The sequence below is a fragment of the Typopeltis vanoorti genome, chromosome 15 (assembly GCF_054136105.1).
Source record: "Typopeltis vanoorti isolate ZY-2024b chromosome 15, IOZ_Tvanoo_1.0, whole genome shotgun sequence".
Classification (NCBI taxonomy): Eukaryota; Metazoa; Arthropoda; class Arachnida; order Uropygi; family Thelyphonidae; genus Typopeltis; species Typopeltis vanoorti.
Window position 1 is genome coordinate 26,328,703 of NC_143563.1, and position 14,989 is coordinate 26,343,691.

The following is a 14,989-nucleotide window of genomic DNA, read 5'->3' on the forward strand; positions in this document are numbered from 1 at the left end:
GTCATTTAAACAGAATGGGCGAGGAAAGATTGGCAAAACAAGTGTTCTCTGCCAGGATAGCAATCCAGAGGAAGACCAAGATATAGGTGGATTGATACGGTACAAAGTGGCTTAGACGACAGAAATATAAGATCTGATAATATTGGAGTCTTGACAAGTAACAGACTGATCTGGAGGAAAATTGTAGATAAGAAGTCAGTAATGATGAAAATTTTTCATGTAGTACTATCATATCCTGTACACCCCTCAAGGGTACATGGCAGGAATTTGATGATGATGATGAGGAGAAATGAACAGGACAACCGTGGGCAGAGTGCAGATACATATGATCCATTCTGTTGATGGTATAGTTGTATTAGCTGATAATGAACAGGATTTAAAACATTAGCTAGGATGAACGATGTTTTATTTGTTTATGGACTTGAAATAAATGCAGCAAAGACTAAAATAATGGTGGCAAGTTTGAAGGATAAGACAGATAAAATAGTAATTAGGGATAAGAATATTGAACAAGTTAAATAGTTCATGTCTCTTGGAGGAACCATTCAAGAAGACAGAAGATGTAAGTTGGAAATACAAAGAAGAACTGCTATGGCAAAAGTAGTATTATAGAAAAAGAGATTTCTTGCAAGTAAGATAAATAAAGACATACAAAAAAGATTTATAAAAATATTTGTTTGGAGCACATTTTTATATGGTTGTGAGACTTGGACTATAACAGCACATAAGACTGGAAAATAATTGAGGCATTTGAAATGTACTGTTGGAGAGTATTGCTAGGAATAAACTGAAGATAAAGAAAAACCAATGAAGTCTTGCATGAAATAAAATGAAGAAACTGAGAATTGATTGAACAAAAAAAAAAAAAAAAAAAAAGAAAAAAAGAAAAGAAAAATAAATAAGTAACTGGGACACATATGGATACATAAAGGTATTAGAAGGGAAGATACCAGGAAAAGAAGCAGAAGACAGCTGAAATATATATTCTCAGAAGAGATGTTTAGATTAATCAGAAGAGGTTGCAAAGTATTAAAGAGGAAAACCAGAAAAATAATGGCCTGAAAGAGGGAGCTCTTCACAGTGACTGTCCCTTAGAATGATGATGATTTAAGGTGCTATTAATAATTCTGAGATTGTATCCATTTTTTAGGAGAATATCCTTAAGATATGTAATTTCATTTGCTTTTTTTTTTTTTTATCATCACTGAATATTGTAATGGCCCTATTTTTTTTAGTGTTGATGATGCCTCGTTCATTGTGATGCATTAATTTATGATACCGTCATAAATTAATGCATCACAATTTATGACATCAACAATGGGTTCAAATGCATTCCCACAGCATGCAAGACAAAGGGATAATGTTTTCTAATCTTAACTTTTATTTTGTATATATATATGTACTTGTAGTTGACTTTTTTTTTTAAATGTAAATAATTATATGTGAAGAAATTATTGGATAAAATGTTAACATATCGAGACAAAAACACTCAAATAGTAATATTAAAACATGGCAATTCAGAAAAATTTGCATAGAGTAACTATGCAAAAACTAGAGACAAAAACACTCAAATCCTAATATTAAAACATGGCAATTCAGAAAAATTTGCATAGCGTAATTAAAAGAAAGAAAAAAAAACTTACCAGAGGAGAGTATCAATGTAGGTGGAGCAAGTAGCGGCCTTGACTCTAAAATGCAACAAAGTTAGTTTTAGAATTTTTTTTTAAATGGATGAAGAATAAATTATTTTATTTTAAGCACTACTATACTGCCCCAACTTAACCAGAATGACTGTTTCCTTAAGAAATTTTTAGGAAAGTTTTATCCTTAACTTTTTTTTTTTTTTTGAAGGAGCAGAAGGGGAAAATCAACTTTATATGTACTATACTATGACTATTCTAGCAAGTAGCACTTATCACACTTGTGAAATCCATTGATTCTATCTTTTTGAATCAACAGTTACACTGAGGATATATTTAAATTAAGTTTCAGATCAAAATATTTTGCAATTTCATTAGTAATGAACTTTGTGTGTAAGAATTCTTTCTGAGCAGAAGCTTCTGAAATGTCAAGGTGAATGGTACAGAGTTCATGGTTGTGAATAACTATGAGCTGATGGCTCTGTTGGTAGTAGAAGACGGTGTTGTGTATGTGTGTGGCAGAGATCTGTTCCTGTAGTAAAGCAAAACTGCATGCTTGTAGATATGGAGGGCTTTTAGTATAGGAAACTCAATGAAACAGGCAATTACATTAACTTTCCCATCAACTCTCCGCTTCAACAATATGGTACCATTAAAACATTAGCCAATAAAGCCTATAACTTGTTCCGATGAGGCCTCTCTTGTTGCAGCACTAAATCATATTCACCACACCTTCTCTAGCTACAGGCACCACAGAATCAAAATCAATCCTTCCTCCAATCCACAACCTTCTCTTTGGAAGGATTTTAGTAATGCTATCACCATCCCCTATATCCAAGGCACTTATCTGCTCCGCTAAGGACTAACTCTCTTCTTTTCAGCAACTGGTTTAAACAGAATTCTCTGTTTTTCTGTACGATGGCATGCTATGGACTGACAGAATATCAGTGACCATCGGAATAGAGCAGTGGTAACCACTCTATTCCGATGGTAACCAATACCGCCCCCTTGAGGGTGCTGAAACAATCCCGGGGGGCGGTAGTGGCCTCATGAGCAAAAGGAGCGTTGAATGTAAAGGGGAAGTGAAAGCATAAAGGACAAAATAGGTGCTGAAAAAAATTTATCAAAAATTTTGATGATATAACTGTTGCATAATGTAAGTAAAGGTCGTAATGGTTGCTTTATTTTACAAGGGAACGTACAAAATGCAAGTTACAGCCAATCGCCGTTCAAGTCCGACGATAGGTCTTAACAAGTAAAGTGTTGGCAGGCGTGCACTTTCAAGTGATCAGGATTTTATGTCTAGTACGCATCGGCAGGAACATGTGCATGTTATGACTTGTTCACTGTATAATACTATAAATATGTGAGACATGAAATCAGCATAAAAAGTTTAGTGCATATTTGATACCTAGTTGGTACCTTCCTTCCTTACATACACAGATTACACATAAAGCAAATTATTGTTGTTCCAATAAAACACCAGGCTTCACATGAGTATTTTTATACCTTTTCTTGTAAAAATAATTTGGTTTAGGTACCTAAGAAATTGAGAAATTGCATTCTAGCAATTTTGTAAATTTAACTTTTTTTTTTAAACAGATATCATGGCTGAACCCAAGAAGAAATGTAGACAATATAATATTGAATATTTGAAATACAGCTTTATTCAGTCGCCTACAAACAAAACATTACCAATGTGCCTGATTTGCCAAAAGGTTTTTTCAAATGAATCTATGAAGCCTTCAAGACTAGAAGAACATTTGACAAAAGTTCATGCTGATAAAAAATATAAGGATTTATAATATTTTCAAGCACTTCAAGAAAAATTTTTGAAACAACCAACACTGGCAGGTATGTTTTCAACAGCATCCAAACTAGATGATGGGTTGTGCACCTCCTACATTTCCTTACTGATTGCTAAATCAGGAAAAACTGCATAATGTTGAAGAAAACTAATCCTACCATCTGTTAGTGAGGTCATATGCACTGTACTGCACAAGCCAGCCTCTGATATTATCAAAAGAATTCCTTTAAGCAATAATACAACAAAGAATTGATGAACTGGCCCAGGATGTTGAAGACTCATTATGTGAATATTTTTAAAAACAACCCAGCTCTCTATACAACTTGATGAGTCTACTTTATCAAGAAATGAAGCCTTAACTAAGATGAAAAGCCAAACTGCTATTTTTTCCTGGCGAAGTTGATCAGTTAATGGGATAAAAATCCCTTATTGTTTTTCAGCCAGTAAGCGAAACAAAGATCGAAAACTACGATCTGAACGTTTCATGCCGACGAACTGTCAGCGTATCCAAAATATATAGTGACACACCTTTCTGGCAATAAAGTATGATATTCTAGGTCTAGCTACTCACTGGTGAGACCTCAAAAAAGGTTGAAACCGGTCTGGGTAGTGACCTCTCCTCATAATGTAAAACAGTATTACATCTCCTAAGAGCTGTGTGTTTTACATTATGAGAAAATATCAAGAACAGTGAGGGAGCTTGCTCCACCTTTGCAACGAGTTGCCGTGGTGTGGCACTACCAAGTGGTCACTTACGCTTGGATACGCTGACAGTTCGTCGGCATGAAACGTTCAGATCGTAGTTTTCGATCTTTGTTTCGCTTACTGGCTGAAAAACAATAAGGGATTTTTATCCCATTAACCAAATGAAGCCTTACTTTTAGAATATGTATGATACATAAAAGAAGAAAAATTTGCCAAGAATTATTTGCTAACTGACATTAAAGGAGAATCAACATTTCGTGCATTGGAAGAGCTTTTAAGAAAATGAAATCCCTCTGAATAATATCTTGTCAGTTGCTACCAATGATGCTCCAGCGATGATAGGGTGCTATTGTAGTTTTATTGCATATTTCAAAGAGGTGGTGCCAATGTATTCACTGTACACTGTGTGATTATCACCAACATTTAGTTGCCAAATACCTTAGTGATTGTCTACACAGGTCATCACATTATGTAATTACAGCAGTCAACAAAATCAAAAGTCATTCATTGAATGACAGATTATTTGGACAACTTTGTATTGAAAACGATGAAGAATTCAATCGCTTGCTACTCGATACAGAAGTTTGTTGGCTATCAAAGGGTGCCTGTTTGAATCTATTTTATAAACTCTTTGACTCAGTGCTACCATTTTCAGACAACAGAGATGATTCTTTACAAGCCAACTTCATTAATTTCAAAAGTGACTTAGCTTATTTGACTGACTTGTTTAACAAATTTAATGAAACAAATCCACAGCTCCAAGGAGATGAGCTGAATTTAATACACACAAAAGCTGTTATTTCTGTGTTTGTGTCAAAACTTATGAAATGAAACTTAGGATGAGGAGAATTCAGCCAGTTTCCAAATCTATCGACAGTGGAAAAAAAGTGACGAAGATGTGCTCAACTACTGTCAGCACTTGGAGGCTCTCTCCACTGCAATTTCAACCAATGATTTAAAGATATTATTATTATTATAATATGACACCTCCAGGAAGTCAAGAACTCATAGTGGGAGGGCACACTACTCTACTTCACTAAATACATCTCATCCTCTCCACTACTACTTAATTCTCCAACTATGACACTACTACCATCAATGCCATCTATCGCCCATCATCACCAACAACAGTATTTTTTGTCTGTAAATTGAATGTGTTCTGAAGGCCGATTTGTCTGTACATTGCGGGAGAAAAAACCCTGCTATCACCATATGAGATCGGCTAACTCACCTTCAACTGAAAAAGTCCATATAAGGATTCCCCTCGTCACAACGAGAATCGAACCCAGGTCTTGTCCAATCGAAGGGTGCAATGTTCCACTATTCTTCCAATTGTGCTACGGCAGCTATATTCTTGAAATGAAAATACCAAATTAGGTTTTGGACCGTTTTCAAGTACAAAAACAGAAGAATCTTTATAATTAGAAGAACTGATAGAAGTAACAACAAATGTGGAATTGAAATTAAAATCCCAAAAACAGGTACCAACAGTTCTAGTTGCAAAAAGCAATGCTCATACTTTATACTGGATTGTGGGCTGTAGTAAAAAAAGTTTTTAATCGCATTTCTATCATCACATTTAATGGAACGTGGGTTCAGTGCAGTCACAAATCTTTTAACTAAAAAAAGATACTGACTGCAAACAGCTGATTGTGGTGATTTAAGAATGTTGCTGATAAATTTAGAGCCAAATATCAATAAATTGGCAGTAGCAAACCAGACTCATCCTTCTCATTAGGATTGTTTTTAATATTACTGATCATTATTTACTATTTATGTGTGAATTTTACATATGTGCAATTTATGTTTGTTTTCTTAATTTTAATAGCGTTATTAAATTTTCAGCTCCAACTCGTCCTATGTTTATGTGCAATTTGTTTCTTTTGTTGATTTCAATAAATCAATTCCAAGGTGTCTTATTTCCAAACTTCAAAAATCTCTACTAGATGCATAATAAAACGCAAACTTGTTTCTGTAACTATCTGCTTGTTCGCTTAAAACTCGAGAACTGCTGATCCAATTTTCATTTGTATGTATCAAGCAGAGCTGGTCATGTCTTAGAAAGTAGTTTCCAGGGGGGTGGGGACTGAATAATTTTTTTTTTTTTTTTTTTTTTTTGGAAAAGGGAGTGGTAAGCCAAATAAGTTTGAGAACCAATGACATAGAGGAACTTAAAAAAAATACATTTGCAATCATGACTATGGTCAATCAGGCCTTGAAGGCCATGCTTTGGATATGGCTCACAGAATCAACTGGAAAAAGACCATGCTCCATCATAGCAAATTTAGAAGAGAAAATCTGTAACTGTTCTCAAAAATTAGCCTAACCTGATTAACCTAAATGAATAATGGTAGCATAAAGCATCCCAAACTATGGAAACACTAGGACAGCAAAAGGTACCCTCAAAAAGGGCGATGCCCTTCTAGTTAGGACTCTAGTCCTTTGTCCACGATTCACTTAGTTTTGTGCCAAACAAATTGCCTGTGTTCTTTACCTGTCAGATGTCCGTGTTTCAGATGCCTGTGACAGCTAAAGATCAGAGGAATTAAACAATATTTTTAATCTTTTTTTTTTTCACTCCATTAAACCTCTAACATGTATTTATCCTTCATAGCACAGTCAGTAACGACAATGCCCTTTAACTGGAAAGATCTGGTTTAAATCCTATCTACAGTATAACATAGAAAACCATAATAAGGAACTTTTCAAATGAATGTGAGTAAGATGGTCTCATATGGAGGTGCAGGGCTGAAAAATCAGAAATTCAGGTTTTTCATCCCACAAGACAGACAAAATGGCCAGAGAACATACACAATTTGACAAACAAAGAAGACCACAGCTAAAACAGGAAATTAGATTAAAACTGTTTCTATAAAGCCAAAAATTACTTGGCCATGACAAATCATCAAGTCTAATACACAAGAAAATGATGAGATCACACACAGATTCAGCATGAAGATAGCTAGTCTCAGGGTTTGTAGTTGGTTTTTATTTTTTTCATTTCATTCTTTAAAATGTTTAGCTTTGGAGTAGGGAGGAGGATTTTTTTGAAACATTAAAATTTGTGCAAACTTGAATACTTTTAGAGCTGATATAAACATTATTTAAGCTTTGATTTTTATGTAAAACAGACCATCATACATTAAAACAAAATAGCTTTTAAATGTACCTTACCTTTGCTATCTGTGCTATCTGCAAGACTTCGTGTAGTAGCTGTTTTTATGGCAAAAGGATTACTTGATAACCTTGCAACTCCTATCATTCCTGAGAAATAAGAGAAAATGGAGATAATTATATGCCTAATACATATGAACTGTTTCTCCTGAAATAAATATCCTTAAAAGGCATCAGCATTCATTAGGTAACTTATGATTTTCTTGATCTTATTCACAAGGACTCTTATTTCCATGGTGAACATTTTAAGTACTTTAATATGTAGATCAATCCTGGCAAGATAAAGATTGTTGTTCTCAAAGAAAATACAGAGAGGGAAGCTCCTGAGAAACAAGTGTACCTTAATGGAGAAAGAATTGAGGAAGTCAGTAAGTTCTGATTACCTGGGATCCATTATTAATGCAAAGAGTTGCTGTTCAGAAGATGTCAGAAGAGGATTCAGACTAGCTAAAACAACAGTCAAAGACTTGTTTAAAATCTTGAAGGATGGATCTATCTCCACAGGAATAAAGTTGAGGATTATGGATGTAGCTGTTTTTCCAACAGTGACTTATGAACGTGAGACTTGGAACCTAAAGAGTTTGATAAGAAAAGGATTGCTGCGTTTAAGATGTGACACTACTGAGGATATCATATACCGAAAGGTGAACAAATGGATGAGTGCTAGAAAGGATCAACAGAACTTTTTTTTAAGGCTCTTTAAGGATACTGATAGAACATTGAAATACTTTGGACACATTGAAAGGATGGAAGGACTTCTCCAAACAGTAAAAAGGTAAAGTTTCTGAAAAAAGAGGAAGGAATAAACCGTCAATGAGATTGTGTCTGGAAGGAATGATCTTCAGAGAGCTGAAGCTTCCAGAAAAGCATACAATAGGACCACATGGCAAGGACTGGTGTGGCACATCACCAAGCAACAGAGTGACCATACAGCATCTGATGACATCCAATAGAATCAGTGTTTCTCAACCTGTGGTCCGTGACGATGGGACAGGTGGGCTGCAGACAGACTTAAATTAATTAAATAAGTATATATTTTTAAATTATCCAAACAAATTAAAATTGAATAAGTAAGTAAAATTATTGAAATCAAATGGAGACTTAAAAAAACAACAAAGTGTCAGAATGTTCAAAGGCGGAAGCAATAAAAGTATATTGTTGTTCACTTCACCCCTCTTTTATTACTCATCATTCTGGCACTACAATCATTTGTACCGCAGAATGAAGAATAATAAGAGGAGTGAAGTGAACAACAATATGGTTTTATTGCTTCTACCTTCCCTTGCTGTTTTGTCAGATTTGAAGTGAACATGTGTTATTCACATTTCAACCAATTGCCTGTTGTTTAGTGATTTTTATAATTGAAGGTTTTCCTCTTTCAACCAAGGCTCAGTATACCTTCAGAAGTGCTAAATGATGCTTGGACAAAGTTGTTGTGAGTTAACCCCAGTATTTATATATTTTTAGGAAAAGTTTTTTTTTAATAATGGAAAACTAGCTTAGAACAAGGACTGAAAAGAAGAGCAAATGAAACAGGTGATGCTAACCCTTATTGTGATACACATGTTGTAACAGCGAGTAAATTTGATACTATTAAAGTAGAAGGAACAAGCAATTCAAAGAAAAAATACAATAGGAAATATAACAGTTCATATTTGGAATTCGGGTTTACTTGGTGTGGAGATGAAAGTGAACAGAAACCTCAATGTGTTTTCTGTTAAGAAGTGTGTTGTCGAACAAGTGCATGAAACCTGCGAAACTCCGACGACATTTAGAAACTAAACATAATGATGTGAAAAATAAGAAAATTGGGAAAAAAGCCAATTTCAGCGACGCTTAGAGACATTAAATCACGGGAAAGATGTAGTTTCGACCATGGGTTCGATTAATAGCAAGGCACTGGAAGCATCTATCTCTTAAATTTGCACATAGTGAAAATAGAGAAACCTCATTCTATCGGGGGAAAATTTATTACTTCCAGTTATAAAAGATGTGGTAAAAACTATGTTCGGCAAAAAAGTTACTAAAAGATGTTGATTTGACTCGTCTTTCAATGATAATGTAGGTCACAGGTGACGTAGAATATGAGTTAATCGAAAGAGTTAAGAAGAGCCCTTATTATACGTTACAAAGACGAGACAACTGATGCTACAAGTAATGCGCAGTTAATATGCTACATAAGATATGCGCATGATAACAATATTCATGATGATATTCTGTTTCGTAGAACTTTGTCATCCTGAACAACTGGAGAAGAAATATTTCACACTCTCAATAATTACACAATACACAAAGGAATCCAGTAGGAAAAATGCAGGCTTCTGTTCGGATGGAGCTCATGCCCTTACAGGCAAGCATACATGGGAATTGTTTCTATGGTCAAGAAAGAAGTGGCTGTAAAACTAGATGATTTTATTAAGGTTCGACCGCTAAATAACAGCTTATTTTCAATATTCTGTGATGAAATGGACAGTGAATATATACAACTTTTGCTCCATTCTGAAATTCACTGGATTTCCAGGGGCAAAGTAATAACAAGCTTATTTCAATTAAGGCACGAAGTTTTTTGTTTGAAAATGAATGTAATTCTAATCTTGCATCACTCCTTGTTGACGAAGCATGGTTATCAACACTATCCTATCTTTCAGACATTTTTTCGAAATTAAATGAACTAAATCTCTCCCTTCAGGGAAATTCCTTAACTGTTCTTGATACCTACGACAAAATAAAGGCATTCGAGGAAAAAAAAAAAAAACTTGTGTTGTGCATTAGTTATGTAAAAGACAGAAAATCTGCATCTTTTCCAACATTGGAATCCTTTTTAATGGAAAATGATCTTTTTGTTGATTCTGAGTTTCTGGAAAGGATTTCTGACCATCTCAAAATTCTGAAACATAATTTTGAAACATTTTCCGAATAACTTTTATAAGAAATTTCTGTGAGTTCGAGATCTATTTCAGGCTTATAGTCACAAGAACGACCTTTTGTTATCAAAAAGAGAACAGTTAATTGCACATTCAAGTGACAGTTGGCTTAAAATACAATTCCATGATCTTCGTTTGGCTCGATTCTGGATCTTGCCTTCAGTGAGAAGTGAATTTCCCGAATTATCTGAAGAAGCACTGAAAATCGTCATGCAGTTTTCTATAACCTATTTTTGTGAGAAAGGATTTTCATCGCTACTTCAAATAAAAACGGAATACAGAAATCGTCTTAGTGTGTGTGCCGATCTTCGACTGAAGTTGACCAATATTGAGCCAGATATCCAGCAACTCTGCAAAGGCCGAGAAGCTGAACCATCTGATTAAAAGTAAGTAGTAACATATTTATATCATATTATTTATTTGGACTACAGTTTCTGATTATTCCCGTTGCTGGTTTTGGAATTAATCCATTTCCAAAATCGGACAAAATCAGGGATGAAACGACAGTTACGCAAAGTGACGTCACAGTGAGGCTCAACTCTGCTGGCACAACAACATCCGTACAGTCATGGATTGTACAGAAACACACATCACAACATAACGAATACAAGCACCACGCAGGATGGATATAAATAAATCCACCACACGATTAATGAATCTGCCAGATTTACGATGCCCACTGTTGTACCTCTGGATAAAACAGAAGGGATATAATTAAAACCACCATCATAACAAGATCAGTACAAGTCACATGCGTACGGTATATACAGCATGCGGTCGCTGGCTGGAAAATGCACCTGACCACGTGAATGGTACTTTGCGACTGACATCGTGGGTTGGACTGTTTATAGATATCGGGAATGACCTCGCCAGTCATTCCCGATATCTATAAATTAAAATTTTTTTTTTGCTGGTCATGGGAAAACTCCTCAGGGAAATAAGGCGATTCGTATCGGCCGGTAGTGTGTGTGTGTATGTGTGTGTGTGAGTGAGTGAATGGGGGCATTAATGGCTTTGGGATGTTCTGAGTGAAATGTTTGGGTATATGCAGGGGATGGTTTGGACAGGACAAGGGATTCATCCATAACGAAATCCATGGATGTCAAGTTCGTATTCAGTATTATGATGAATGGAGTAAGATAAAAATATTTTCCCACGTCTCGCAACGTACTTAGCGAGTGGAACAGTTTACACGTCGCAGGTCAAATTAGAGAGTGCGTGAAGAAAAAATTGTTGTGAGGCTAGCTTCATGAGTATGGGCAGATGAATGGGGATAACATATAAAATATAAAAGTTGCTGTGGGTAGATGAATGGAGATTAAAAATAAACGTCGTTGTGGGCAGATGAATGATATCAGCTGGACGGCACTTACATTCCCCATTCATTTGCCCATGGTACCAACAGCGCTAAAAATGTTGTTGTGGGGTGAGCTTAATGAGTGTGTGAAGATGAATGGGGATACATATAAAATATAAAAGTTGCCGTGGGCAGATGACTGGGAGGGTGTCAGTGGGACGGTGCTGACATACCCATTCATTTGCCCACAGAAAATCTGAAACCGATACCTTTATTTGTTTAATAAAAATTAAAACCTCGTTCAGTGATGATACACTTTTAATTGTTTACTTCCAACTTAATTATGTTTCTATACATTTGTAAATGTTTATGTATATGTAAAATGTTGTATATGTAAATGATGGTAATCCTCACATACATTTCAAAAAAAAAAAAAAATTACATAACTTAGTGGTCTGTAGAATTGTTTTAGGCATTTTACTGGTCCTTGAACTTAGAAAGGTTGAGAAACCTTGCAATAGATGATATTAGATATAAAAGAATTACATAATCTGTGATACATATCATATCAGTATGAATAGAAAACAAGTAAGGTTTAAATGCACTAGATACTAAGATAATGTAACAATACACTATGATTCAATAACAGAAAATGATAGACACACATATCTAAAGAAGGGTTATTTTTCATTATAAGGATTATAATTTTCCAAACCTTAGGGAACAGTTAGCCAATCATTCTGGTCTAAATTTCAATGTTGTAGAAGCTTCTGAACTTTCTGCATATGCAACAGCTTCTATGAAAAAATTCTGTATTGGATCAAAGAATTCTATGGCTAAGTCGAGGTTTGATTAACCAAATGTAATTTTTATTCGGAAATTCTGTTCTCTGATGAGGAAGCAGTGATTGCAAGAATATGTCACCTGAGTTGTGCGTGTGTGTGAAGGAGAGGGGGGAGAAGAATCTTATATCTGCACATGCATGAACATTCATGTCTTCTCTTTACCACTACATAAATATTAAAAAAAAAGTTGCATGCAATAACACTAATGACATCACAAAGTACACTTCATGAACTGATTGAAAATTAATCATCAATCTATTTATCATCATCATATATCTATTTCCTTATTCGAGACATGACAAACTATTATTTGTCAGGTCTCTAATAGTGGCAGATCTTACATTTCTGTCTCCTAAAGCACAATTAACAGCACAAATTCACCTAAATCTTCCTTTGGGTCTTTTACCCCGGCTCTTTTAAATGCCATCCCAACACCAAATAGAAAACTTGCCTATCCCATTCTATTTTAAGTGACCATACCACCAAAGAACAGTAATGCTAACAGATTCCTGAATGTCAACCATGTCAAGTTCCTTCCAAATAAATATCTTCAATTTTTAATATAATTCTGCCACTGATACCATCTGTTCACACCTGTAATTTTTCTCAGAACTCACATCTGTGGTCTCTCATCTTCGGCGATTTTTTTTTTTCCCTAACTCAATTTCAGATCCATAAGTAAAAATTGGAACACCAAATTCTCCTATCCCATATGAATTTATTTAACTGGTTCCAAACAGAATAAGCAAAACCAACCCATTGTGGTTATCTATTTGCATATTTAATTTCTCACCTTTACTAAAATTTGTGCCTAAATAGTTGAAATATTTTACCTGTTCTACAAATTATCCACTGAGAATGCAGCTGATGTGTTCCACGTTCCTGTCTATTTTGATAGTCTTTATTGCTGATTTATTTCAATTAATACTTCATTAGAACAATAATTCAATTTAATTTAAAAATGTCCTGAAGCTTATACTGCATTTATTTAGGAATTTACACTATCTGCATAAAGTAATGAGCAGAGTTGCATATTTTTAATTCCCATATCAGTTACGTAACTTTCCTCTATGTATTTATATAGTTATTCAATAACTACAGAGATAATGCATCCTTGTCATGCACCTGATTTTGCCAATTTTCCTGTACCTTCTATTTGCTTAAGTTGTGGTCTTCTGCATAATGTCTCATTTACAGCATATGCACGAAGTCTGTTTAATAAGGTTTTTATCTGATCCACATATGGCCACAAGACCTACAACACATTAGTGCTGGGTGTGGACAAGAGGAATAGAAGAAAGGAGGAATCTGTTCACATTTTGTTGAATACTGAGGATTGTAATCTTTGGGAAAGGCAGAGTGGGAGAGACTGTTCCAAAGAACAGAAGCAAACAGAATGAAAGAGGAGGCAGTGAAGTTTGGTGAGTTTCGAGAAGCACTGTTAAAAGAGTGTTGGTTACCAGTGGTTCTTGTTTTAATGATATTGGAGAAGAGTGGAGGAATAATAGTATCCAATTCAGCAGAGCATTATCCATGAGAGTATCTGTAGAAGAGACTGGGGATTGAAGTGGTTCTGTGAGAGAGGGATCATTAATTAGCCATTTTGATTGCCCTCTTCTGGATAGAATCAAGCAATCTTAGAGAGGATTTTGCTGCACACCAAATATGGGAGAAATATTCCATGGTTGGCAGATTTGGGATTTGTACAGAGTTAGCAGCTATGAAGATGCGTAGTGTCTTATGCAAAAAAGCACACCAAGTTTTTTGGCGACTGCAGAAACTATTGTTGAAATGTGGCTGTGTCAGGAAAGATCAAAGGTGTAGGTCAGTCCAAGAAGAGAAATCTGATCAAGTTTGGATATCTCAGTATTACTAAAAATAAAGGGGAGGGATGTGAGCTCTTTCTTGTGAGAGATCAAACAGGACTGAGCTTTGGTGGCATTTAAGTTTACAAGGTTGTTCTTGCCCCATCAGGATATAGCTAGGGAGATCAGAGTTCAGGTCACTGGTCATGATGGATCTTGAGGATTCTAATGCTTGAGCACTACAAAGTTTATCAAATGAAAAGGAGGAATGGAGTGTACAGTGAAGCCATGGAAAGGATTGGAAGTCTGTGAGAGCAGGTCATTTATATACAAGAGGAAGAGAGTGGGTGAAAGAACAGAACCCTCGGGTACTCCTGCATTGCATAAATCTGAGGAGAGGAAACCATCCACTGATGCAGGGTAAGCGACCTGTCAGAAAGTTGGCAATCCAGTTGCAGACTGTGGAAGACAAAGCATAGGATGGCAGTTTGTCAGTACCAAACCTGATCAAAGGCCTTTGAAATGTTGAGGACAACAATGCGAGTTTTTCCAAATTTTTCCATGGTTTGAGTCCAGAGGTAGGTCATGAAAGCATGAAGATCAGCTGTAGAGTGTGAGTGGCAGATTCAATGCAGGAACTGGAAGAGAAGAGTAATGCTAGTAAGTCAGCCTCGTCTTTAGGTGAGGTAATACAGTACCATCAAGATGTGAATGTGGTGGAAACCTGGGTGGGCAGAAGTTGTGCCCAATGGGCTTAGCAAGGGACCAGAAGGAGTGCCTGCCATATTGTCA

General features: G+C 35.6%; 1 protein-coding gene across 5 annotated transcripts in view; it reads right to left on the reverse strand.

Annotated features, from left to right (window-relative positions):
* The window catches only part of RanBP3 (ran-binding protein 3), a 282,159-nt gene that overhangs the window by 199,337 nt on the left and 67,833 nt on the right, over positions 1 to 14,989 (reverse strand). For all 5 annotated transcript variants that reach the window (XM_090404725.1, XM_090404727.1, XM_090404724.1 and 2 more), the window contains exons 5-6: positions 7,327 to 7,416; positions 1,644 to 1,688 (exon numbers count right to left, since the gene is read on the reverse strand). In XM_090404725.1, the coding sequence (XP_090260851.1) occupies positions 1,644 to 1,688; positions 7,327 to 7,416 (135 nt within the window). The remainder of the gene's footprint in view (positions 1 to 1,643; positions 1,689 to 7,326; positions 7,417 to 14,989) is intronic.